Below are 26,495 nucleotides of genomic sequence, written 5' to 3'. Positions count from 1 at the left end.
AAAGATGAACATTGACAGCCTACCAATTACGCAAAATCCAAAAGTAGATAAACATAACAGCAACATAACAGCAGCAATTGAGAAGCATTATTCAAGGACAAACAAATTGGACACCCTTTGTGCATTCTTGTATACGGGTCACAACCTCCAAGGAACAGAGAAAATTTCTCAGTTTTCAAATGCAGCGGCGATTTTTTTCTGAATAAGCTCCACCGTGAGACGAGGGGATAACCGCGGAAGTGTTTCCTGCAAGAGTAAAAAGTTCAAAAGATGATTTGCTAAGAAGTCCTTGGATCAAGTTTCGGTGCTGCAATGCTTGGTTCTAATAGCAGCACCTGCATAAAGGACTACGGCAAAAAGATCAATGGTAATGATGTGAATTAATGTCAGTTTTATTATGAAGTATGAATGGTCTATGGTTACCATACAAGAGTTAGATGCCTGGTATGGACAATAGTTGAATTGACCGAACTGGTGACACCTTATGATGGTTTCGGTCAGGGAAGTGTCCCTTCAAAAATCTGAAACTATGCATTTATCCCCTAAATATTGAAATATCCTGCATAACTTTAAAGATTTTGACTTCAACCTTTTCATAGACATAAAGATCTAGCTTGCCATAGCTTTCATGTGCCACTTGAAAGTATTACATGAGATCTTGATCTCTAAAGGACAAATACAACAACTCAAGAGTTCTCTAAGCACAACCAGGAGGCATTATGACTGTCGATGCAAGCATGTTTTGTCTTTCCAGAAGTTTGAAAACCAAATTTGCCAACTGATGTGGTCAACTCACCATAATTCAAGTACTCAAGTGATATGATGATGTTTATATAAAACTATAATGAGCCTACTTAACATTCAAAATAAAGATTATATAAATAAAGGAGAAATGTCTTCATGTCGTAAATTGCTTAATGATGTGAGTTTTGGTTCTTATTTTTGCTATTTCCTAATCTATCCTCTTTTTATGTTTATTATTATTTCTTTTAAAGTAAATATTCTCACTCAATGTTGTTTGGCATGTAAAAGCAAGGGCTACCATACTGTCCAAAACAATACAAAATGGGCAGAGGCGAGACTAACCAGTTCGCTCAATGACCAATATGTGAATCACTCCATTTCAAACGAGCAAGGGGGGCCAACTTGGATCGGCCAATGACAATCAAATTTCGATGGTACGCTTCAATCCAATCAAATCAGGGGTTCCCACGATTAAATTGACTTGGTTCACCCCTTTTAAAGCCCCTCTCTCCCCCTCTTTCACTCACCCTCACTCTCTTTCTCACTCTCACTTCCTTTCTCAATTAAAGATCCTAATTCGGTGATTAGAGCTCATCAAAAGATTCAATCAGAGGGCTTTAAATGCAGGATTGGATGGAAATTCTCTTATATTATAGGTATTTATGTTCTTTCCATCTTTTAGTTATTTTTTGACATAATTGAATGCTTATTATTTCATAATTATGAATTACTGACTGATGCATTTCTCTTATGATTAGACAATAGGTTCATTATCATGCTTTTAGGTCCAAATTAATGTTAATTTGGTCCAATCACAACTAGTTAATGGTGATTAGTATCTTTCTTTAAAGTTTAGGCACAATAAGGACCATTAGCTTACTTTTATTAGGGATAACTATACCTAATCATAGCATGTTAAGTGTGATTAGTGTGCCTCTCTTAATTTTAGGCTCAATTAAGTCCATTGTCTTACTTTTATGCTCGAATTGGAGATAATTAGGTCTAATCACAACTTGTTAAGTGAATTAGTGTGTTTCTCTTACGTTTAGGCACCAATTATGACCATTAGCTTACTTTTAGCCCAAATTAGGGATAATTAGGCCTAATCACAACTTGTAATGAGTTGTTTCATTATAAATCTAGTTGTTGATTAAAGTTCCTTTCTTGTATTTAATATGATTAAAGCATAATTAGAGGCAATTAGTGTTATTCTTCATATCTTTAGACCCAATTATGGGTCATTAACCATAATTTAGGATTAATCACAGCATTAACCATAATTTAGGATTAATCACAGCTTCTTGCTAATTGTTTTATTATAAATTTAATTGTTGATTAAGGATCATTACTTGTATTTTATATGATTAAAGTGTAACCAGAGGTGATTAATATTAATTTTCAAACTTTTAGACACAACTTAGGGGTCATTAACCATAATTTAGTCTTAATCACAGCATCTTATTAGTTGTTTGAATATAAATAGATAGGTTGATTAAGGATCTTTCCATGTATTTAATATGATTAAAGTCTAATTAGATCTAACCAGTATCAATTTTTACTTTTAGACCACAGTTATGGTCATTATCTATAATTTAGGTATAATCGCAGTTTATGAATTGATTGGTTAAGGGTTTCTTCATGTATTTAATATGATTAAAGTCTAAGTACGACCAATTAATCTTATTTTCTTACTTTTGGATCTACTTAGGGTCATTATCATTGAAATTTCGTACTGTACCAGAGTTTTGAGCTTCGCTCGGTACGGTACAGTACTGTGTACTGAGCAGTATGTCAGGGCATACCGAGCGGTACGTCAGGGCGTACCGAGCAGTACACTTAATTTAGGCATAAAATCCTCCGAAAATACCTGAAAATAAAAAAAAAAGTTATGATAGGATTTTTAAGTTAGAAATAAATATAGTAATAGTATAAGTTTAGCAAAATCAATGTAAATTAAGTAAGAATAGTATCACAAATCTTTTTCGGACTTTGAGGAATAGCCTTGTCCAAGGTTTGTATTTTAATCCGTTACGGATTGCTCTTCTGTAAATATTGAAATATATACAGAAAAATTATTGAATTGTCAATTCACAAATCGTTGCTTTGTAGAGTTTGGGAGAGTGTAAATATGAGAAAATATGAGTTTGAGGTAGTTTAAGAGAGTGAGAGTGAAATAGAGTGAAATATGAGAGAAGATGAGTTTAAAAACCCATGAGAAAGGGCTCCAATATTGGAGCACTGTTACAGATCGGTAACGGTCGAAATCGATTGTTACCGAGCTGTGTCGGGTGGTAACGGTCGAAATTTTGATCGTTACTGTCCGATATACCCCCGTATCGTCCAATACAAGGCAATATTGAGCGTTTCGCTCGATAGCAGGCGGTCCGCGTACTAGTATGCTATCAGACCAGTACATACCGCCCGTACCGAGCAGTATTATTCGAATTGAAAACCTTGGTCATTACCCATAATTTAGGCTTAACCACAACTTATTATATTAATAATTTTTTGTAGGAAAATGGCCCCAAAACAACAATAAGGTGATAAGTCCTCATCGTTTGGAGATCCACCATCAGTGGCATGCTATGTAGGGATTACATCGGTTAGGTTGAAGCAAAATTTTGCAAGCAAGAATCCCGATGTCATAAAATGTACAAAATACACCAAGGTTCCACTATTGATCAAAAGAAAATTTCAATCAACTTGGATTAAAAAGAAGGCTAATACAGACTAGAACCATAAGAACAATATGGGCATGCTACGTAGTCATGATGATGATAGCAACACAAACATTACAGCTTATATCGTGCTTCATTGGACATTGATCAAGGGGCTCAATGGGAACATGATAGTGGCACAACATGAGGCAACTAATTGCCCCTCAGTTGAGGATAACTAGCATACGGTAGGGCCACTTACGTGGCTCCATGAGAGGCCTTTGGTTGGAGGGCATCACCTGAAGTCATTGACATTGATCCATAGTCCTATCCACCATAGCCAACAAAACAGGCAAAGATTAATGGTGTCTACAAAGGGAAAAAAATGGGATATTAGCATGGTCATTATCAAGTGGTTTAACTTCTATAGGATTCTAATGCATATAGCACAAGGTCCATATTACCAGAATGAGCATCCAACCTCCTAAGCCTGAGAAGATACATGGCATGTATTTAGATAAGGAGGTGATAGAACCAAAAGACTAGATAACATCCTTCAAGAAGCAATGAGACCTACATGGTTGACATTAATGTATGATACTTGAACTCAACCCATCCCGAATGAGAGCATCATCATAGTTTATTGCAATAAAAGGGTGGTATTTCAAGATAAGTTATTGAAAGATAGTCTTGCAATAAAAGAGTCATAGAAGATATTGACTTACAGTATATTATATAGATTATTCTAATAATAGAGCGAATTTCAAGAAGACTGATTTGCAATTGATGAAGAGTTTTTCTTTTACTCTATGTGCATAATAAAGAATATTGGTGAACTACATTAGTTAGAAGATAGTGGCAAAGGCACAATCGATCAAGGATTGAAATATCGTACTGTACCAGAGTTTTGAAATATCGTACTGTATCAAGGTCTTCAATTTTGATATATCGCTCGGTATATATATATATATATATATATATATATATATATATATAAGTAAAAAAATAAAATCTGCAATGTCGCCTCTCTTCTCCCCACGCGGGACGACGTCGCCTTTATACATATACATATACATATACATATACATATACATATACATATATACATATACATATATATATATACATATATATAAAAATATATATACATATATATATACATGTATTTACATATATATATAATTAAAAAAAAATCTGCGACGTCACCTCTCTTCTCCCCAGGTAGGGCAACGTCGCCTTTATATATATATATATATATATATATATATATATATATATATATATATATATATATATATATATATATACCGCCCGGTAGTGAACGGTTCGTGTACCGATGGCAGACCGGTACATACCGCCCAGTACGAGCGATATCATTCGAAATTAAAGACCTTGCAATCGATCATGAAGTTTATCTACAACCATCAATGGGTACATTCCTTGATGTATTACACAAATAGAGAGAGATCCTCCGACCCAACATCACTTAATTTGCAACTATTTGATAGATTTGAAGTCCATTCAACAGAAGACACATGGAGTAATTACAATGTTTATATCTCAAGAATGGACCAATGCTGACCAGATTTGGGATTCAGTCTTTCGGATTATAACAACGATTGAGCAACTTAAAGTCGTCCTCCACAAAGTCGATTTTGAGAAGTGGCCACATATGGGCTACCTAACATTTATGTTAATTTCGATCGAGGAGATTAAAAAAGCATTTAACAAGTTATTCCTCCACCCTGAGTTATTCCTCCATCCAAGAAAAAGTGAGGTTAAAAAAGTATATACAAATCATCAATCGTAAGTGTACAGCCTACATAGGGAAAGATATTCATAATGCAAGTGTATTAAAATTTGATTTTATTTAGAATTTGAATAATATTTGTAACATATTAAATTGACCAATACAAATCATATCTTGTAGCATATTACCTATATCCTGATATTCAGTATAACTAATGTTATTTATCAGCTCCTATCAAAAAACGACAAGACAACCGATGCCATAATAGAGGGTCTATTATTCTAAGAATGTATCAACTCATTCACCGATAACATAATCATATCATGTCGATACCCTATGGTTCCTAGCAATACACATTTATATTGAAGGCTCAAGCTCGAAGCCTACAACTCAAGGCCTGACGCAATCTAGCAAGCCAAATAGGGTAGCACAAAGATCGATGTGGCTTGGTGGGTTGACGCAGGCAGCCTAGTCCTATGCGACTCAACGTAAGGCCCAACCAATAGCCCAGCCTATTGCCAAGACAATCATGTGTAGGCACGTGACTAAATTTGGCCGCAACCCTAGATCGACTAGTCTAGGCCAGAGTCATCCCAGTACTGTGTTGAGCCTAGTTGAATCCTAATTTGATCGGTTTGATCGGTTCAGACCTATTCAAGGTGATTTTAGATTGATTTTAAACGATTCAAGCCTATTTGACCCAAATTGGAACTAAGTCCAAATTAGACTAGTGATTGCAGACTAATTTTATGAGGGACTTCAGGTTGGTTTAATTACGTTTTAATTGAATCGAGTCCAATTCGAGTCAATTTGACTCATTCAACTATGGTTCAGGTCAATTAATGGTTAATTAGGATATGACTCCTTATATTATTAATCTTGAATGGTTATTAATAATTTTTATGAGGTTACATGGTAGCACTATACCCTGAGACTTATATGTCACGAGGTGTTATGTGTGCCCAAAATGATGTGAGGGCAATTATTGACCTTGCCATGGACAAGAAGACTAATATACTGGTAGGGCAATTCTCTTCAAGGATCTAGTAGGTTGTTAGGTATGGTAGCTTGACAAGAGACATCATTCCATCAATGGCTAAGAGAGTGATATGGGTTCTCTCCATAAGCGGATGGGAGAACATAGAGCTCAATTTATGAGGCAAGACCTCTCCATCAACTACTAGGATAGTGCATGATCAGGTATTTGACTTATGCCATATGTTCATGAGACCTAAAATTGATCATATTATTAAAACTAGTTACTGAATTATGATTTGATATTTTGATATTATTTATGACATATTGATATCTGTTCATGATATTTTATTGATTTTGTTACATGTTTTGAGAGGACATTTAAGAAGTTCCTACTCAGCTTTGTTGATTTGTTGTTGTTTTCTTCTTTTTTTCAGAGCAACTTTCAGATTTTAATACTGACTTTGACATAGAGAGGGTCATTGTGTAGCCTTAAGTAATTATGTGGAGGATTTTAGTTTTTACAGTTTCGGTATGAGCCAGTAGGGTTACATTTTCTTTAATGTTACACCTTATTTATGATACATTTAAAATTTAAATTAAATAAAATTAGTTTGTTTATATATTGTTCGAAATGTTATATATGGAAAGTATATCATATTCTGTACATGTGTGAAAAATAAAATATTTTTAGCACGAGATGTGATATCTTTTTATGATATCATAGCATAGTTAAAGACCTCTGAGTTTTAGGATTCAAGGACTGACTTGACTAATGAATTTTTGTGACATATTGTAGGATTGATGGAACCATTGAACCTTTGAGGAGCAAGTCTCCTTTGCTACCTTCATTCTAGTGGGTAGGGTCGATGCTTGGTGGACTACCTAAAGGAGAATCTTATTGATGGCGGCAATTAGATTATTTGAGAAAGGTTCAAGCAGGCATCTTATGATTAGTACTATGGAAAGGTTTCATCGTCAAAAGAAAAGAGAGTTCTTAATGTTCATCAAGGGAATCGAACAATAGCTGAGGACAAAGTTTCCTTCATTGAGCTGGCCTGATTTTCTCCACACATGATCTTCAACAATGAGTAGAAGGCCCGACATTTTGAGGCTGGCCTACCCCCATCTGTCCAAGACCATATTGTGCTCATGGAGCTTTGCACCTATATCGCAATCGTCAACAAGGCAATGGCTGTGGAGAAGTTAACAATGAATACCTAATCAACAACAAAGGGCATCATCTGATCAAGAGGTGTTACTTTTGTGGCAGGACAGATCATGTGTCCATAAACTGCACCATTGGACAACATGCATGCTTTCCAAAGATTGTTCCCTTAGGAACCAGCACCCCTGAGCCCAACAGTAAGGAGCAGCACCAACTTAGCCTGGACAAAGGGAAGAACAAGCTTGAGTCTTTGGACTTACCCATTGGGATGCACAAGCTTCTAAGACGATAACTTTAAGGTACGCTTACTCTCTACAGCATATATGCTAGTGTCTTGATTAAACTGAGTTCTTTGTACTCTTTCATACCTCCATATTTTGCAGATAAGTTAAAAAGAGACTCATAACCTATGACTAATGCTATAGTCATGGCCACACTGGCTAGAGATTCTTTACTAGCTAACCGGATATTTAGATGATGCATTATTACAATAGGACATGAATTATTGGTTGAATGATTCCCTGATTCCCACAAGAGAAGGATTTGTGGTATTTAATAATGCTTCTATTCATGGACTTGGATGTGTGTTAATGCAAAATATAAGAGTAGTAACTTATACATATAAACAATTAAAAACAAATAAAAAAAATATCTCACATATAATTTCGAATTAATGGTTATTATCCAAGGATTACAATTTCGAATAATACCGCCTATACCGGGTAGTACGTACCGGTCTGTCAGTAGATCGGTACACGGACCGCCCACCACTACCAAGCGGTATTATATATATAATATATATATTATATATAATATATATTATAATATATATATTATATATAATATATATTATAATATATATATTATATAAATATGCGACGTCGCATTCTCCCTAAGCGGGAAAAGGCGACGTCGCGTCGCCTCGGCATCAAAAAATTCTTTTTATATATATATAAATATATATAATATTTTTTTACTTATATATATATATATATATATATATATTTATTTATTTATTTATTTATATCGAACAGTATATTGCTCGGTATATAGTACCGTACCATATCAAGCGAATATCGAAACTTCGATATGGTACGATATTTCAATCCTTGCTATTATCTTTACATTAAAGATTTAAAGACATTATCTTTACAAGTAAAACATAACATTAAGGGCTTGTTCAGGGCAATCGCCCTATTATTTTTAGATTGAAAAATATAAAACTTATGATCTATTAATTGTTTAAAACATAGATTTAAATGAAACTATGACATGAAAATTATTTATATATCAAAATTATTCATGAATTGTTGAATTTATTTAGAAATACTAATTTATGGATATTTTTTATTTATCAAAATAGTTTTAGAATCTTATTAATTAAATTTCTATTTTAATTAATTTAGTTTGTATGCTTAGAATCCTATATGTTTATTATGTGATTTTTGCACAATTAAAAGTGATATTATAGAATTATAAAAGTATATAAAAAAGAATCAATTTGAATTCGAGTCTAAACCGAGTCAAACTCGAGTCGAATCAAGATAACCGAGCCATAATCAGCTTGGACCTAGGTGTGATTTTGGTTCAACTCAAATTCTAACCTATAGCTTGGCTCGGCATCGTTTGTTTCAGGCACGAAGCATGCGACTCAAGGCCCGGTGCAGGTCCAGTGAGCCAAAGGCAAGCTGTGGGCATTTGTATATGTATAACTTTTGAACATATCGTGTGGGTGTGTTTTTCCTTTGGTTAAAGGTTATAATTATGTACATATGTCAAAATCACTATGGATAGGGGTAACTCTATCATTTTGTGTAGTAAATTAACATGTTTTACTTTTAAGATTGCTTACACTCCTATAAAAACATTAAAAGAATTGAAAACTGACTTCCTACTTTCGTCATGCATGCAGGATTTGGGTAGGACTAAAAGTAGGGTGTTACAAGTTGTGGTATCAGAGCCCAAGTCATGAGTCCTGTAGACTATCTGTATCTACAAAAGCATAGAGCGCACTACTTAATTATATTATAAGTTTTAATAATTAAATTATATTGATTTTCTTATTAATATATGATCCTCTTATGTTTGGCAACTAGGGTGTAAACAACTTGAGATTAATCAAGAAGATATCATGAGAACTAGAGGACAAGCTAGTAACGCTAATATCCTGATTTGCACTCCACATGAGTAACACTAATGCCTTGAAGGTGGATCAATTTCTACAAGGACTTAGAGTAGAAATTTATTGGGATATGAAGATGACAATGAATGTCCAAGACATTCCCTATTCCTTAGTAACGGAAAAGGCCTTGGAAGTAGAGAAGATTGAGCAAAGAATTTTTCAAGCCTAATATATGCGTCGCAGCCATGATATACCAAGGAAGAATATTATTTTGACAACAAGCCCCCATAATATATTTTGAGCAATAAAAAAAATGGCACCTAGGTCAAGGACAACAAAAGGGGCAACCCAAATGCTCTACGCAAGGAAAAATGGGTCAAACATTCCAGTCTTCTCAACTAGCTCAGGCACAAAGACCCACTTGCCTTAAATGTGGGGCGCATCATATAGGGGAATGCCTTAAAAGAAAAGGGCTATGTTTTCGATGTAGAAAGCCCAAAATTTAGCAAAGAACTGCACAACAATCTTATCATAATAGAAAAGAGTACCGAGCAGCAAGGATTGAAATTTCGTACCGTACCGGTGTATCGAGATTTGCTCCATATGGTACGACATACCGAGCTGTACACCTAATTTAGGTGTAAAATCCTCCAAAAACACCTGAAGAATAGGGAAAAAAATTAGGATATATTTCTTTTCTTTGTTAATTCCATTTCAATGAATGAGTTGCGCTAACGAAACTGGCACAAGATGTCAAGTAAAAAGTGAGGTAACATCTTTCGAGCACCGGCACTACGCAAGAGATTCCATTCATTCTTTGTTAAACCACATTTGATGAGTTAACCACGCTTTGGTGTTGACGATGAGAATGAATCAACAGTTTAAAGATCTGACGCGGGTAAGGAAGCAGGTAAAGAAATAGTATCAAGGTTCAGTTCCGGTGTTGGCGACCTTTACTCTGGTTGGTAATGTAACTTCTTGTGCTAGCGCATTCTAGGAATGAATACTATGCTGGCAACAATTCATTTAGAGTTTTTAAGTTAGAATAAATATACATTTAGTATAGATTTAGCAAAACCAATGTAAATTAGGCAAGAATAGTATCACATATCTTTTACGTGCTTTGATAAATAGCTTTATGCAAGGTTCGTAATTTCGATCCATTATAGATCGTCCTTTTATAAATATTAAAATATCTACAGAAAAATTGTTTGAATTGTTAGATTATTTTGTTACAAGATAAATTTTAAGATTCAAATGAATTTTAAGATTATTTTGTTGATATACCTGATTGTTGATTCTACCACCAAAACGAACGACGAATCTCCACGAGTGGTGGATCATGGTCCTCGATCCTATATATCTACATATTGATATGATATGTTTGTTAGACCCAATCCTAAAATTGATCCCATGACATAGTTTATTGATACATCATATGTCATTGGTGCATCAATTTGATGATGATCATAGGTTAATTGTCATGAATCACATGTATCCGAAACGGCTCCTGAGGCATGTATTGGTGAATGTTAGAGCTTCTACTTTCGCTACTGATCTGCTGCTCCGTATCATACTGTTGCTCGGATAAATATGACCAACTATTACCGTATTGCTATTGACCGTAAGATTCTCCATAATACGACGGCTATGAATACAATGAGCTTCGTTCTGTTTCTACATCGTGTAGGCTCTATCGCATCTGCTCAAATTCATCCACTGCCTTCCCTTTCCATGCATAAACTTGACCAGTACCTTGTCGAGTTCCATGATCAGAATCTTGGGTGGCACGTATAAAATATTGCTCCTCAGTCCATGCATCAACCGCAAGTTACGTAGACGAGACCAACGACTGCCTGACATCGCCGCCATCATCCTTCGAGGCACTGCTGTCTGTGTTGCTGTCATGTCTCTGGACCGAGCAAGTTGTTGAATGCAATTGTAAAGGTGTCTCATCGCCCGACTCGATTCTTTCCAACGATACAGCTGATGCTACTATTTTCCCCTTTGCCTTGGCCTTTGCACGATAGCTGAACGACTATGATAGTTAGGTGTCTATAGTTCCTCGGGTAGTCTGACTCGATGTTGTTTGACTCCTTTCGCCACATTATGACCGAGGGGGATTTTCTACCTATTGGTGTTATGCTTCCTCTTCTTCTATTATCTCGGTGATAAAACGCGAAGGACATTGAGGATCTCCCACCTCATAAAGTAGAGGATCCTCTTGGCTCTCCATCGCTTCGACCCATTCTAAAATCGACTCTAAATCTTCGTTGTAGAATTGGAGGTCGATGGGATCAATCTCTGGTTCCTCTAGCTCTTTATCCAACTCAACACACCGCAACCTTAGCCGCATATTATAATGGACATATACCAGTTTCTATAACCGTCTATATGAGAGTCTATTGCGAACCTTCGTGTGAATCAATGCGAATGTTGATCAATTATGTTCGCAACCACTAGATGTCGTTTGTTAAAGTACACGAACGACAACCTTAAATGTGGTGCATCCCCTCCAAATTGTAACGACCACTCGATTGCAAAGAAATATAAATAAGACTTTATTTGCATAACAAATAATTAACATCAAATATAATTGATAATCAATATATGTAACTTTTCCTCACCATGATCCATAGTATAACGACATGATTCAGCTACAACGTCGGAGAATGAACCAACTATTTCTCTAAATAATTGACCCTCCATAAGAGCATCGGCTGCATCAACAGTGTTTGGCAAGAGTCGGCATATAACATTTCTTAATGTCATTAGTAAATCATTTTGCGTTCCAAGAGTATATTGATATTGAATTGCTAGGTTTAGATAATACGTTGCAAGACATAATTTTGTTAGTATGATTTTTTTATTATATAAAAAATAATAAATTAAATTATTCTGAATATGAATTTACTTGCATTATGGATATCTTGATCCATATGAACTTCAATCAGACGATCAATGATTCATATGTATCGGTTGGCCTTAAAATCATCTTTGAATGCTTTCCTGACCTCCTCTCTTACTAAAATCAACATATATTTAAGATACGACATCTGTGGACGCTTGTCTATATCAACCTTATGGAGAACAATATAAAGTAGTTCCACGCCTTTTATGATTTCAGCTGCAGTCTCTCAAAATCTAGAGGAAAGAATAGACTTTTTTATCTTCTTTCCATCGCTCAATTTCGAATATCTAGAATCAGACCACTCCTGTGAGGTGACCGTTGTCTTCAAGTCATACCTCTTTTGCTGTAATGACTTTAATGCAATGAAATTGATAGCAAACCGAGTAACTCCAGGTTGGAATATCTCATTGTTTGCATACTTTTGCATTAAAGAGCGGACCTAATGATAATTATATATAAACTTTGTAATTGACTGTGCTCGAGCTACGCACTTCTTGACTACGTCTAACTCACCAATATCCTTCAGCATTAGATCTATGCAATGAGCTGCACATGGAGTCCAAAACAATATTTTTCTTTTTTCCATCAATTGTAAGTTGACCTTCTTGAAATTTGCTCTATTGTCGATTACTATTTGGACAATATACTGTGTTTCGATCTCCTCTACTACGGTGTCCATCAAGCTCTCAATATAGTCTGCATCTTGGATCTTGTTAGAAGCATTAACTGACTTATGAAACACCACCCTTCTATTACAATAAATAAGAAAGTTGATGATACTCATTCTTGTTGGCCCTGTCCAACTGTCACACATCAGTGTCACCCCATATTCATCCTATTGCCTCTTGAAGGATTTGATCCAATCCTTCAATTCTACCACCTCCTCATCTAAATACACGCTGTGAATCTCACTCGGTGTTGGAGGTTGGATCCTTGTGCTAGACTTTTGAATAAAAGAGACTATACTCTGATAATATGGACTTTGGGTTGTGTTAGCTGAAATCCTATGAAAGTTGAACCATTTTGAAATTGTCTTCCTAATATCCCGCTTCTTTTCTTTTGTATATATATCGTCAATTCATGTATGTTTCGTTATTTGTAGGGGATAGGCTTGTGGATAAATATCAACAATATCTGGTGCAAACCTCCTGCTAAGACCTCTCATAAATCCACGGAATCCACCATGCCTCGTGCTACTAGTTCGACCTAACTGAGGAGCAGTTGGCTGCCTCATGCTGGCCGACCTCTGGATTCTACTGCCACCGCCATGCTCCAATTATGAGTCAAGTCATCGATGCCTCGTTGCTTCATCAACCATATACTGATGCTCCAATGATGCACAAATCCCAACTATAAGATCCGAGTCGACTTCATCATCACAACCCTCATATTGATCATAAATTGGTTCATGCATAGCCCTACAATATTCTTCCTCAACTCTTGTCTTCTTTTTAATGTATCTTCCTTTACTTATTATAGCTTGCTTTAAAATAATTTACGGATCTCCATCGGAACCTTCTTGCATTTCGCAATATCAGGATACCTGCCGACCAAATACATCTTCGTCCAAGTTATTCCTCTACTCTTGCCAATGTAGTCACAATAAATACATTGCCAATGATGTCAGTTCTCATCCATCTTTCGAGTCTGAACCCATGCATCATTATATGGCCGTTCCATTGATACAATGATCCTACTAAATTTAAATCAAATAAGCTCTAAACATGTTGAATTAACCTAATATCGATCAAAAACCACTAATCTGTTAAATAATTTTATTAAAACCTAACTAATCCTATTTTACCATCATAAATATATGAAACTCATGAAAAAACCATTAAATACGTAAGTTTGATCCAATATAAATCAAATAATGATGAAATCATTAAATACACTAATCATATAATTAACATAGTTAATTACCCATCAATTACTTCTTTATCAATACTATAAACATGTCAAACACCCTAATAGGTATTAAAGGCATTGAATTGACTTAAAACCGATCAAATTTCGATTAAATCATCATTAAAATTATTAATCACAGTATTAAATAACTTTAATAAAACCTAATTAAACCTATTTTACCATCATAAATATGTGAAACATATAAAAGAAACATTAAATACATAATTTTGATCCAATATACATCAAATTAGGATGAAATCATCATCAAATATACTAATCACATGATTAACATAGTTAATTACTCATTAATTACTTCTCTTTCAATACTATAAACATGTCAAACACCCTATTAGGAATTAAAGACATTAAATTAATCCAAAATCGATCAAATTTTGATTAAATCATCATTAAAATCACTAATCAGAGCGTTAAATAATTTTAATAAAACCTAATTAAACCTATTTTAACATCATAAATATCTTCCAATATTTAATATGCATGAAATATAAACATTTGACCTATTAAGTGTCTAATTTCGAATAAATTAATATTAAATATACTAATCATAATATTAAAAATCTTAATTATTCTTTAATTAAAGAAAGAGAATACATATCTATTGATTAAAAAGTTTTTCCACTTAATCCTCCCAAATTAGTCTCGATTCAATTCACAAAACGTTGCTTTGTAGAGTTTAGGAAAATGCAAATGTAAGAATGAAAAGGAGAATATGAGAAAAAATGAATTTGAGATAGTTTAAAATAGTGTAAGAGTGAAATAGAATGCAATAGGAGGGAAGATGGGTTTACAAACCCGTGAGAAAGGGTTCTAACGGTCAATTTAACCATTGGAACACTGTACTGGGCAATAACGATCTGATCCCATAACATCCGAAACAGGGCTATATCAAGCGTTCCGCCCGATAGCGGGTAATCCGTGTACTAGTCTACTGACGGACCAGTATCGAGTGGTACGAATCGGAATTTAAATCCCTGTTGGGGAAAGTCTTTGTGATGACCAAGACAAAAGCAAAAGCTAAGACCACAGTTATCTCAAATGAGATATTTATTTACGATATATTCTTGCATGTATTAATTGATTCTGGTACCACATATTCTTTTATATCACTAGCTTGTGTAGAGAAACTAGGCAAACCAACCAAAGCATTAAATGTGATATATTGCATAGTTGTTCCATCATGGGATATAATGCATTCAGGTTAGGGATTGGGGTCTTGTCCAATTTAGATTACTGACAAAGAATTAGTTATTGATCTGATAGTGTTGAACATATAAGACTTTGATGTTATATTGGGCATGAATTCGTTGTCTAAACCAAAGATTGAAATATCGTACCATACCGAAGTTTCGACATTCGTTTGGTACGGTATGATATACCGATCGGTATATATATATATATTTATTTATTTATTTATAAAAAATTACACACACACACATATATATATATATATATATATATATATATATATATATATATATATATATATTTATTTATGTATAAAATTTTTTATAAAAGGCGACGTTGCCTTTTCCTTCTCCCACGTAGGGCGATGTCGCCGAGGCGACGCGACCTCAATGACGTCGCCTCGTGTGTGTGTGTGTGTGTGTATATATATATATATATATATATATATATATATATATATTATTTTATTTTTTTTTATAGAAGGTGACATCGCATCGCCTCAGTGACATCGCCTTTTCCTTCTCCCACACGGGACGACGTCGTCAAGACGACACGACATCACCTTTTATAAAAATATTTATATATAAAAATATATATATTAACACACACACACACACACACACACATATATATATATATATATATATATATATATATATATATATATATATATATATTCCATCCGCTAGTGAGTCGTCCGTGTACCAGTCAGCTAACGGACCGATGCGTACCGCCCGATATGGACGATATTATTTGAAACTATATACCTTGGTCTAAATATCATGTTTTAATTGACATGTGATCAGAAGAGGGTAGTATTTCAACCTCCAGGGTCAATAGAGTTTATATTTGTTGATTCTGAAGTAAAGACATCAATCCCTTTTATCTCAACAATGAAAGTCAAGAGACTCTTAAAGGAGGGATGCATAGGATATTTGACAAATGTGATTGATACTAGGGTGAAACCAAAGGTCAAGTCAAAGGATATGCTTGTTGTGAGTCAGGTGTTTCCAAAGAACCTCCCTAAACTACCACCAAATAGGGAGATTGAATTTGTTATAATGTCGGGCACTGAATCTGTTTCCAAAGCACCTTATAGAATGGCTCCAATAGAACTAAAGGAGTTAAAGATGCAATTTCAAGAGCTCCTTAATAAAGGGTTCATTCGCCCTAGCTTTTCATCATAGGGTGCAATAGTTCTGTTTGTAAAGAAAAAGAATGGGTCAATGCAATTATGCATAAATTATAAGGAGTTGAATAAGGTGACTCTTAAGAATAAATACCCACTCAGAATTGATGACTTATTTAATTAATTGTAAGGTGCATCTGTATTTTCCAAAATTGATTTAAGAGCAGGATATCATCAATTGAAAATTAAGAAAAAGGGCATTCCCAAGACCGCCTTCAGGACCAGATATGGTCACTTTGAATTTCTAGTGATGTCCTTTGATCTAACAAATGCACCGAGTCGTCTTTATGGACCTAATGAACAGAGTATTCAAGGAGTATATAGATAAATTCATGATAGTTTTTATTGATAACATTTTGATGTACCTTAAAGAAAAAGCAATTATATGCGAAGTTTAAGAAATGCATATTTTGGCTAGAGAATATAGCATTCCTTACGCACAATGCTCCAAGGAAGGGATCTCAGTGGATCCAACTAAGGTATAAGCAGTTAGTAACTGGCCTAGGCCGACTACTATAATTGAGCAAGAAGTTTTCTTGGGATAACAGGTTATTATAAATCTTTTGTGGAAGGATTCTCCAAGATAGCATCATCTCTCACCCAATTAACAAAAAAGAATATTAAATTTGAATGGACTGATACAAAAAGAATATTATCTTTTATGAGGAAAAATGCAAAATATACATTGATTACAAGAGTTTGAAATATTTCTTTACTCAAAAGGAGCTGAATATGAGGCAGAGGAGATAGTTGAAATTAACAATGGATTATGATTGTGTAATCAATTACCATCCTAGGAAAGCGAATGTAGTTGCTGATGCATTAAGTAGAAAGTCAGCCAATTTAGTTGCTTTATCAATAGTTCAAAGACCTTCCTATATAGAATTGCAAAAGTTTGAATCTGAGATGATCCTTAACAGTTTAATTGAGAGAATAGCAATATTATCACTATAGCCAATCGTTTTGAGAAAAATTAAAGAATTATAAGTTAACAACCCTTATTTAAACTGATTGAAGTTTGATATTGAGGTAGAAAAAAAAATTTTCACATTGATGAAGAGGTAATTAGATTTCAGGGTAGATTATTTATACCAGAGAAGCTTGACATAAAGCAAGAAATTTTAACAAAGGCACACTCATCTTTATACTCAGTGCACCCTGGAACAATCAAGATGTACAGGGATCGGAAAGAACACTACTAGTGGCCAAGAATGAAGAGAGATGTGATCTAATTTGTTGAGAAATATCTCACATGTCAATAAATCAAAATAGAACATCAGAGGTTAGTAGGTACCTCAAATTCATTGCAAATACCCTAATGGAAATGGGAAGAGGTTAACATGAATTTTGTTATGGGTTTACCTAAGACCAATAAAGGATATGATGGAATTTGGGTTATTGTGGATAGATTGACCAAGACAGTCCACTTCATACCTATTCGTACTAACAATTCGATGCATCAATATGTTCAATTATATATCCAAAAGATAATTAGACTCCATGGTATACCAATGTCCATTGTATCAGATAGAGACTCTAGATTCACATCAGGATTTTGGAAGAATCTTCATAAAGCACTAGGGATAAAGTAAGCTTTTAGGACTGTTTTTCATCCTAAAACAGAAAGTCAATCAGAAAGAATCATTCAGATATTAGAAGATATGTTAAGAGCTTGTGTCATGGACTTTAAGAGATCATGAAGCAAATATTTATCTTTGATAGAGTTTGCCTATAATAACAATTACTAGGCAATCATTGGGATGACACCATTTATAGCACTATATGGCAGAAAGTGTAAATCACTTATTCATTGAGATGATATGGGTGAAATAAAATATTTGGGGCTAAATTTGGTAAGAGAAACATCAGAAGCAGTAGAAAAGATTTGCCAAAGAATAAAGGCAACACAAAGTAGGCAAAATGTATGTCGATAACAGGAGAAGGCCTTTAAAATTTGAAATAAGCGAAAAAGTATTTTTAAAGGTGACACCAATGAAATGAGTTATGAGGTTTGGAAAGAATGACAAGTTAAGTCCTCGATATATAGGACCATATGAAATTCTTGATAAAGTTGGTAATGTGGCCTACAGACCAACATTACCTCCTGCATTAGCAAAGGTGCATAATGTATTCCACGTATCAATGTTGAGCAAGTATATTTCAGATTCTTCTCATGTCCTAGAAGAATAATTAATAGAATAGGATAAAAATTTGACATACAAGGAACGGGCTATACAAATTCTTGATATAAAGGAGAAAAAACTTCGTAATAAGAATATCACTTTAGTCAAAGTGTTATAGAAGAATCACGCAATGGAGGAAGCAACTTAGGAAAGAAAAAAATAGGTGCAAGAGAAATCTCTGGATAAAATTTTCAATGATAAAATTTTTATTAAAAGGGGAGGATTGTAGTGCCCGAGTCTCACACACATTGAACTAAACTAGCATATCAATGGAAGCACAAATAATATGTGTGTTACCCTCACTTAGTGATATGATTTATGATGTCTATGCTTCACAAATATAACAAATGACATGCTTTCTAAAAATTTTATTCTCAATGTTCTACGAAATATTGGTTGAGCATGCATAAGTATTAATGTTTACTTTAAGCATCATGCAAAAAGTCAAAGCGTGCTAATGGACTTGAATATGAGATTAAGTTATGGTAAGAAGCATGCATATAGTGGCTAGAAGTGACGGTTGAATTTTAATTGGTCTTAAGTGAATCTCACGGCTTGAATAAGTTTGACTATGATTAATGTAAGAAAGTTTGAGTTATAAATATTATGTATATAGTGGATAATAAGCTACCTAGACATGAATAAAGTAGTGAAAAATTAAATGGAGATGCAAATCAAAGAGTGTTATATTAAATGTTGAGATACATAAATGAGATTGAAGGATGAGTTTAGACCAAAAATATCATCTTTGTCAACCTAAATTAAACTCAATTAAAGTTACTACAACATTAGAATTATATTAGTAAAAGAAGAAAAGAAAAAAAAAAAGAAGAGGAAAACCTGAAATAAGGCCTAATGGGATTGAACCCTAGACCTCAAAGTAAAATCTTAAACACCTCTACCTTGTTTTGGCCTCATCCTTTTTACCAACCTAATAACCCACGACCCTTTCTCTCCTTCAGCCATTCTTTTAGTTTTTCTCATGAAGGCCAAAAAAACCCCAAAGGAAGATTGAGGTAAGAATAACCCAATTCTTCCTTTGTTATACCTAGGGTTTTAATTTTATATATTATAGGTTGATCTTTTCAGCTAATTTTGAGAAACCTAGATTTCGAATTTATCTTTGATTTTTAGATATGCTTTGTATGAATCTCTTATAATTCTAAGACCTTTGGTATGACTTTAATATAAGATTGATGCATAGAGTTATTACTGTCCCAATCTGAGGTACTCAGAATCTCCTGTTTTCTAAGAATGGGTTCTATTCAAGCTAAATTGACCCCTTTAGGGACATGATAGGCTCTATCCTTTTGATATACTTTAAAAGATATCCTTAGGTGGGATTTGGAATTGAATGAATATCACATCTGTGTACCGAGATATGAAGTTTATAAGTTCTGATAGTCCCAACCCAGTTTCAGCATAATAGAATACGTGTTGGTAGTGAATTAGGATGGTAGTTTAGCCTCTAAATGATTATGTTTTAAGGTGAAAATTTGTGAGCATTTAGTTTTATATGTCTCTTAGTTTCCTATAAAATTTTATAATAATTCAAAATTGTTTGGTCAGCTAAAATAGTGAAGTAAAACTTATTTACAGAATTATGCGATGGTTTGAGTGATACTAACTAGTTCGTTGGTTATAGAGTGAATTGTTGAAAAATTAATGGTGGAATTTAAATAAATTTTCAAGCTGAGTAAAGTCTTTTATTAAGGGCTTTATCAAAATTCTACTATGAATTATTAGTATGAGTTATTATAAATCAATAATTCAAGAGATAGAGTTCTAAATTAATGTATCTCGTAATTCTATACTCCTAATTTGATAGGTGTACCACTCTCTAGCACACTCGATTAGTAAAAAACATGGTCCTTCACTATCATTTTCATTTTTGAGTTAAATCAAGTATAAGTTTAATTCACTGTAAAATAATGGTCATATAAATTATCGTATTTATAATGAATTTTGGAAAGCATGTTTCGAATGATATGATTGTCATGAGCTAAACATGAGTTAAATGTGAATGTATATATTATAAGGTACGGTTTAGGAGTGCATGTATATATTATGATGACGTATGGTGTGGGAGTATACATATAAGCATTTTAAATTATTTCAACATAGAATTTTATTTCTTTATTTTTGCATATATTATGTTGTAGAGTTATGCTTACTAAAGAAGTCATAAAATAAAGCGTTTGCAGTTAAATGCCTTATGCTGATGATTTTAAAATATTATAACATGACATAATACATACTCACCTAAATAAAGCTATAAAGGCTTATACTTACTGAGTGATTACTCTATAGATTTTACAAGTAAAGATACTACTGCCCCACCAAAATGATTAGGCCGGGAAGTAAGCACGTTCGAACCAATACTAATGTAGATATGGATAAGGACTTGTGGGTATTTGTATGTGTATAGCTTTTGGACACGTTTGGGTATGTTTTTCTTTTAGTTAGAGGTTATAATTATATACAGGTGTCAAAATCACTATGCATAAGGGGAAATGTCATGACTCGAGTCTGATGAGCTAATTGGCCTATCAACTTTATTTAGCCAAAACCACTAGCCAAAATACTTAAGCTGAAATTAAAAGTAGTATACTCATCAAACCCTTATAAGTCAATCTTAGTCTTGCCCACTTCCGATGTAGGACTAATCGAGGTACTACAATCTCCCCCACTTAAGGACTTGACGTCCTTGTTAAGGCCCAACATAACCCAAATCAAACCCTAGCATGGTGCATGTGAGGCGTAACCTAATGGTGTCTCCACGCTGTGATGAGGCCTCTAACTCCATCCACGAGTAGTCAGTTCTTGCTCGAGCCCCCTAACCATGCCCAAATACTAGGTCGGCTCTGATACCAAATGTCACGACTCCGATCTGATGGGCTAACTGACCTATCAACTTTATTTGGCCTAAACCATTAGACAAAATGTTTAAGCTGAAGTAGAAAAAGTATACTCATCAAACCCTTTATAAGTCAATCTTAATCTTGCCCACTTTCGATGTGGGACTAATCGAGGTGTTACAAAACACCTAAGCTAATTTATTTAACATTAAATTATCACATCGCAAATTTATAAAATGGGATAAATCATCATTTTATTATCCATAATTTACATAATACATTCTATTCTTTTTTTTCTTCATCTTTGAATTCAAATTATTGACTTTACAATAGTAAATATTTTATTAACTAGAAAAATGATCACATCTTCTTAGTAGGGTCACAAGTTTCTTCCACCCAAACTTCATATCTATTACAAAGTAGTAAATTACTCTAAAAATAAATATAAGATAAGAACATATCAACAACTACACATGTTGATAGGAACCTCTAAAAAATCATAAAAATAATCTTTCATATTCGTGAAACATATACAATTGTCAATAATTCAATAGGAAATGATAATATATTGATTCATCATAAAACTTATGCATCAGAAAAATAATGATAATTTCTTATGTAATAAACAAAATCATACATCGATCACATGCAACACATACATAATAATCAGATAATAAAGGCATGCATCATACCCGATAGTGCACTCTCTCAACAACGGATGGAGAGGCATACGCCACTGGATGGATTCCTCCCAACGCCGGATAAAGATAACCCATATCGCACTCCCAACAATGGATGGAGTGGTATCCTTCATCCGCCCAAGTGAGAACACGTTCCTCCCAACAGTAGATAGAGAAACCCTTTAACCATCACGTTTGACGGCCCACTAATCCCCAAAGGGAATCACCATACCTGCCCTCAGCAGGGATATATAAACATCCTTGATCATTCATTTACATTCATTCATTCATTCATTCACGCGTGCATCCAAAAAATCAGTATGATCAAATATTATGAGAGACCATAATAGTTCATCAAATCATAAAGACATAAAACATAAATCTCTCAATAGTGCTCGATCAACCAAAACCTTAATTGGAATAGCTCAATTGACTTAAACCAAACTCAATTAGATTATGACCTAACTGTCACGGACTTAGCTGGTTTTGCCTAAGTCATGCGGCACCCTTGCGTGTCCGTCCGCAAAGGTCAGCCTCCCCGAAGCCTCCCATTGTCCCTTAGGACCAACAAAAGAGAGAACGGGTTAGAGAGAACGCCTCAATCGGAATCCACAAGCAAACATCTCCGAAAAACACTTTATAGACAATGCAAATTACAAACAGACTTTACAAGCTCTGAACAGTTGCACAACAAAGGGTAAAATGGTCCATTACAGACCGAAAATCTCTCGCACGTGTCCACATGACACAACCTTTATTTACAAGCCTAAAGAGGCCACCAACCCAACTAAAATGGGACTATTAAGCCTTCGGCCGCCCCTCTACATGCTGTACAAGGCATGAACATACCGAAAGACACGGACATACATAAGCATTACATCAAACATCTTGTTTAGAAGTTTGTCCGTGACATAACGGAACCAACCTTAAATCCTTATAGAACCAGTCTGGAATCACCCTAGACTGGTCTGGAATTACCTGATAGTAGGTGGGTAATGAACGAAATTTTAACCATTACCGCCCAAAACTTCCCTGTATCATCCGATACGGGGGTATATTAAGTGAACCGCCCAATAGCAGACGGTCCGCGTACCGGTTCACAAGCGGAATGATTCGAAACCGCAAACCTTGATCAAAACTATTATGTTAATCCAAAAATAAGGGTTTTGATATTTAAATCAATCTTGAAATTCACTTAAGCTTATAAGGCCATTATAAATCAAATAATCATTCTAACATTATAAATCAATTATCATTATTTATTAATCATAAAATTTTAAAATTAAAACATTATTATGCATCATAAAATCATAACAATTTTAATATTAAGGATTTCAGAACATGAATCAAAACTAATTAGAAAAGAATATAGGATCCTACCTCTCCTCGACTATCCTCTCCTCATGATCCTCTCCTCGGAAAATCCTCTCCTCAATCCTCCTATTGTGCTCGGTGAAAAATGAGAGAAGAGGAACCCCCTTTATATAGGAGAAGATGGAAGATGAGATCTCCTTGAAAGGTAAGTAAATATTTAATTTTTATTTTAAATTTATTTTTATTTTGCTTTCACACAAGATAGAAATATAATATTCATTTCTTATAGTTCACACATGAAAATGAAATATATACCATTTATTTTTTAAAAATCACATCACCTATTAGGAAATAAATCAATTAATAATTTAATTGATTAATAAAATTTCTAACTTATCCACATGATTAAAAAATTAATTTTAATAATTTCCTTAACCATACTACATGAACATGGAAGTTAACAATAAAGTAATACATTATTTATAGTAATTAATTTATGTTAAGGGAGAAATTATCGATAATTACAGAAACTCTATCATTTTGTTTAGTAAATTAGTATGTTTTACGTTAAGATTGGCTACACTCTTGTTGATAGTGGTAAAAGAACTAGAAAATAACATCCTACTTTAGTCATGTATATGGGGTATGGGTGAGAGTAGAAGTAGGGTGTTACAGGAGGACTTTAGTTTTTGTAGTTTTAGTAGTACCCCATGTGGCTTTATTTTCTTTAATGCTAAACTTTGTTATTTATGATATATTTAAAATCTGAATTAAATATAGACTATTCTAAAATGTTATGTGGAAAGTATGTCATCTTTTGTGTATGTGTGGGAAAAAAAAATGAGCATGGGATATGATAAAGGCTATAAAAGAAAAGATATAACCCCTATAAGAAGAAGAGTACCCTCAATCAGAACATGGAAGTCATACAGCCTTGAGTCAATCCAGTCGGGATCATGGCACCTAACAATCACAAATGTCTGCCCAACTTAAGTATCACACACTTAGTTAGAATTATCTAAGTTGTGAGGCACACTTAGTTGTAAGGGTTAGCTTAAAAGCAATCTTGCATAAGTCTCGAAGAGTGTAAAAGAGAAAGTTGATTAGTTCAGAAAGTAAGTGGTGAAGTCCCAACGTCTCACAACAGAGGACACCTTATAAGTAATTTAACAAACACTTAATGTGCAAGAGAGAAAAGAGAAGAAGGGAAAACAAGGACTTTAGAAGGTAAAAAAATAGCCGGAAGTCCACAAACGAACGCTCAACCGAGTGTTTAGGTGTGAGGCAAGTCCACACACTTTGCATGCAAACATGTTTATCTAGACAGCATCAAACGATACCTCAAAGCCCCATCCAACCCTGTGCCACCTAGGTGATTCTAGAGGTCTGAGATGGCTGATGTTTTATACTACACCGTAGCCAGCAAAAAACAAGCCATAGCATGTGAAAACTAGGCAATTTTGGGGTAGTTTTGCCTAGTCTGATGAGCAATCACTGTGCAGCCTCGCAAACTACTTCTGCTTATGAAAACCATGCAAAAATACATAAAAACAATGTAAAGCATGTTGTCAAACAACTATACAAGCAAATATAAGCAACAAACGGTCCATTGATGAAGAAAAGGGTTTGTTATGGTGTTTACGACACAACTGAGATTGACATAGAAATATTGCTTTGTAAAACATGTTCACTCGTAGGATTTGCATGTTCCCACCAAATTCCCAGAATCTTCTAATTGTTTTTTAATTTTTTACCATCCAGAAAAAAATATTCTTTAGCCAAAAAAAAATTTCTGATGTAAAGTACTACTATCCAGAAGCGTCAGTAATACATGATGAACAGCTAAATAGTATGCTCTTTCTAAGCTGTATTTGAACCTTACTAGAGATGTAGCATGGATCACAAGTTAAGCAACACCTAGATAAATTGGCAAACTCAAGCTCAACCATACTTACAAACTTCAAGTTTACAACAAACAAGCACAAAAATAATTAAACAAGGGAAAAAGAAAATTTAACGAAACAATTCTAAATTTCCAAATATACTCTGTAAAGCTCAAACAGTTAATCCAAAACATGATAGATTGCATTTTAAAAACTGGCTATACAACTAAATGGATTGAAAATTTCGCACAGGATCCCATATTGCCAATAAGACTGCACATCAGCCACATTTTAGCAAACACTGACAAGGCAAAGAAAGCAAGTCGCTAGTAAACGCTTCATTCGCAAAACATAAACTTAATTGCTTCGTAATCAATTACCGGAAGAGAATTTAGGCATGCACATACATAAAATAAAGAGAATCAGTAGGAGATGTGCACCTCGGTTCCGTCAGGAAGAACCTTGGCCAAGACTGGAATCTCGTCCTGGTAAAGCATCTCCCATTCAGGATTCCCCGTGATATCCCTCACCTAAAGGCAGAAAAATCACGAGAGAGAGAGAGAGAGAGAGAAGTAAGGACTCCGTGGAGATGTGAAGAGGAGGAACAGGAGGAAGGGGGGTGAAAGGAGCACTCACCTGGAGGTCGACCGAAGGGAGGGAGTGTGGGCCTCCGGCGAGGGAGAGGGCAACGTGAAGCTTCTCCTCGAGGCCGTCGCAGAGGCAACAACCGGGCTTCTTATAGAGCACGAGCCGCCGCCGCTTCTCCTCGCCGCTCCCTCCACCTGCGGAGAAGGCAGCAGTGGCTGCCACAAGTAGAGGACCACGGATCGACCACCTGTCCATAATCCACGCTCGACGGGGGGCGAGGCGGGCCGCGAGCGCCGCCGGTGAGACGGAGGAGACCAACGCAGCCATCGGAAACGGGGAATCACATTCTTGGGTTTTTG

At 34.6% G+C, this 26,495-nt stretch overlaps 1 protein-coding gene across 7 annotated transcripts; it reads right to left on the bottom strand.

Moving 5' to 3' along the window:
• LOC103975086 (uncharacterized) lies at positions 1-26,495 on the bottom strand. 7 transcript variants are annotated; one of them, XR_010501666.1, is made up of 5 exons: positions 26,185-26,490; positions 25,989-26,078; positions 23,732-23,829; positions 9,992-10,076; positions 1-246 (listed from the first exon to the last, which is right to left on the bottom strand). XR_010501666.1 is itself a non-coding variant. In XM_065170655.1 (5 exons), exons 1-4 carry the CDS (start codon positions 26,461-26,463, stop codon positions 10,046-10,048), a joined length of 498 nt encoding a protein of 165 aa, XP_065026727.1. In that variant the 5' UTR covers positions 26,464-26,490; the 3' UTR covers positions 1-246; positions 9,997-10,045. The 7 variants fall into 7 exon arrangements, 6 of the variants coding, with proteins under 6 accessions (XP_065026727.1, XP_065026723.1, XP_065026724.1 ...); XM_065170655.1 differs by having other exon boundaries at positions 9,997-10,076; XM_065170651.1 differs by lacking the exon at positions 9,992-10,076 and having other exon boundaries at positions 26,185-26,495.

The sequence above is a fragment of the Musa acuminata genome, chromosome BXJ3-10, assembly GCF_036884655.1.
Source record: "Musa acuminata AAA Group cultivar baxijiao chromosome BXJ3-10, Cavendish_Baxijiao_AAA, whole genome shotgun sequence".
Taxonomy (NCBI): Eukaryota; Viridiplantae; Streptophyta; class Magnoliopsida; order Zingiberales; family Musaceae; genus Musa; species Musa acuminata.
Note: the sequence above shows the minus strand (reverse complement) of the source record. Positions and strands in the feature narration are given on the sequence as shown.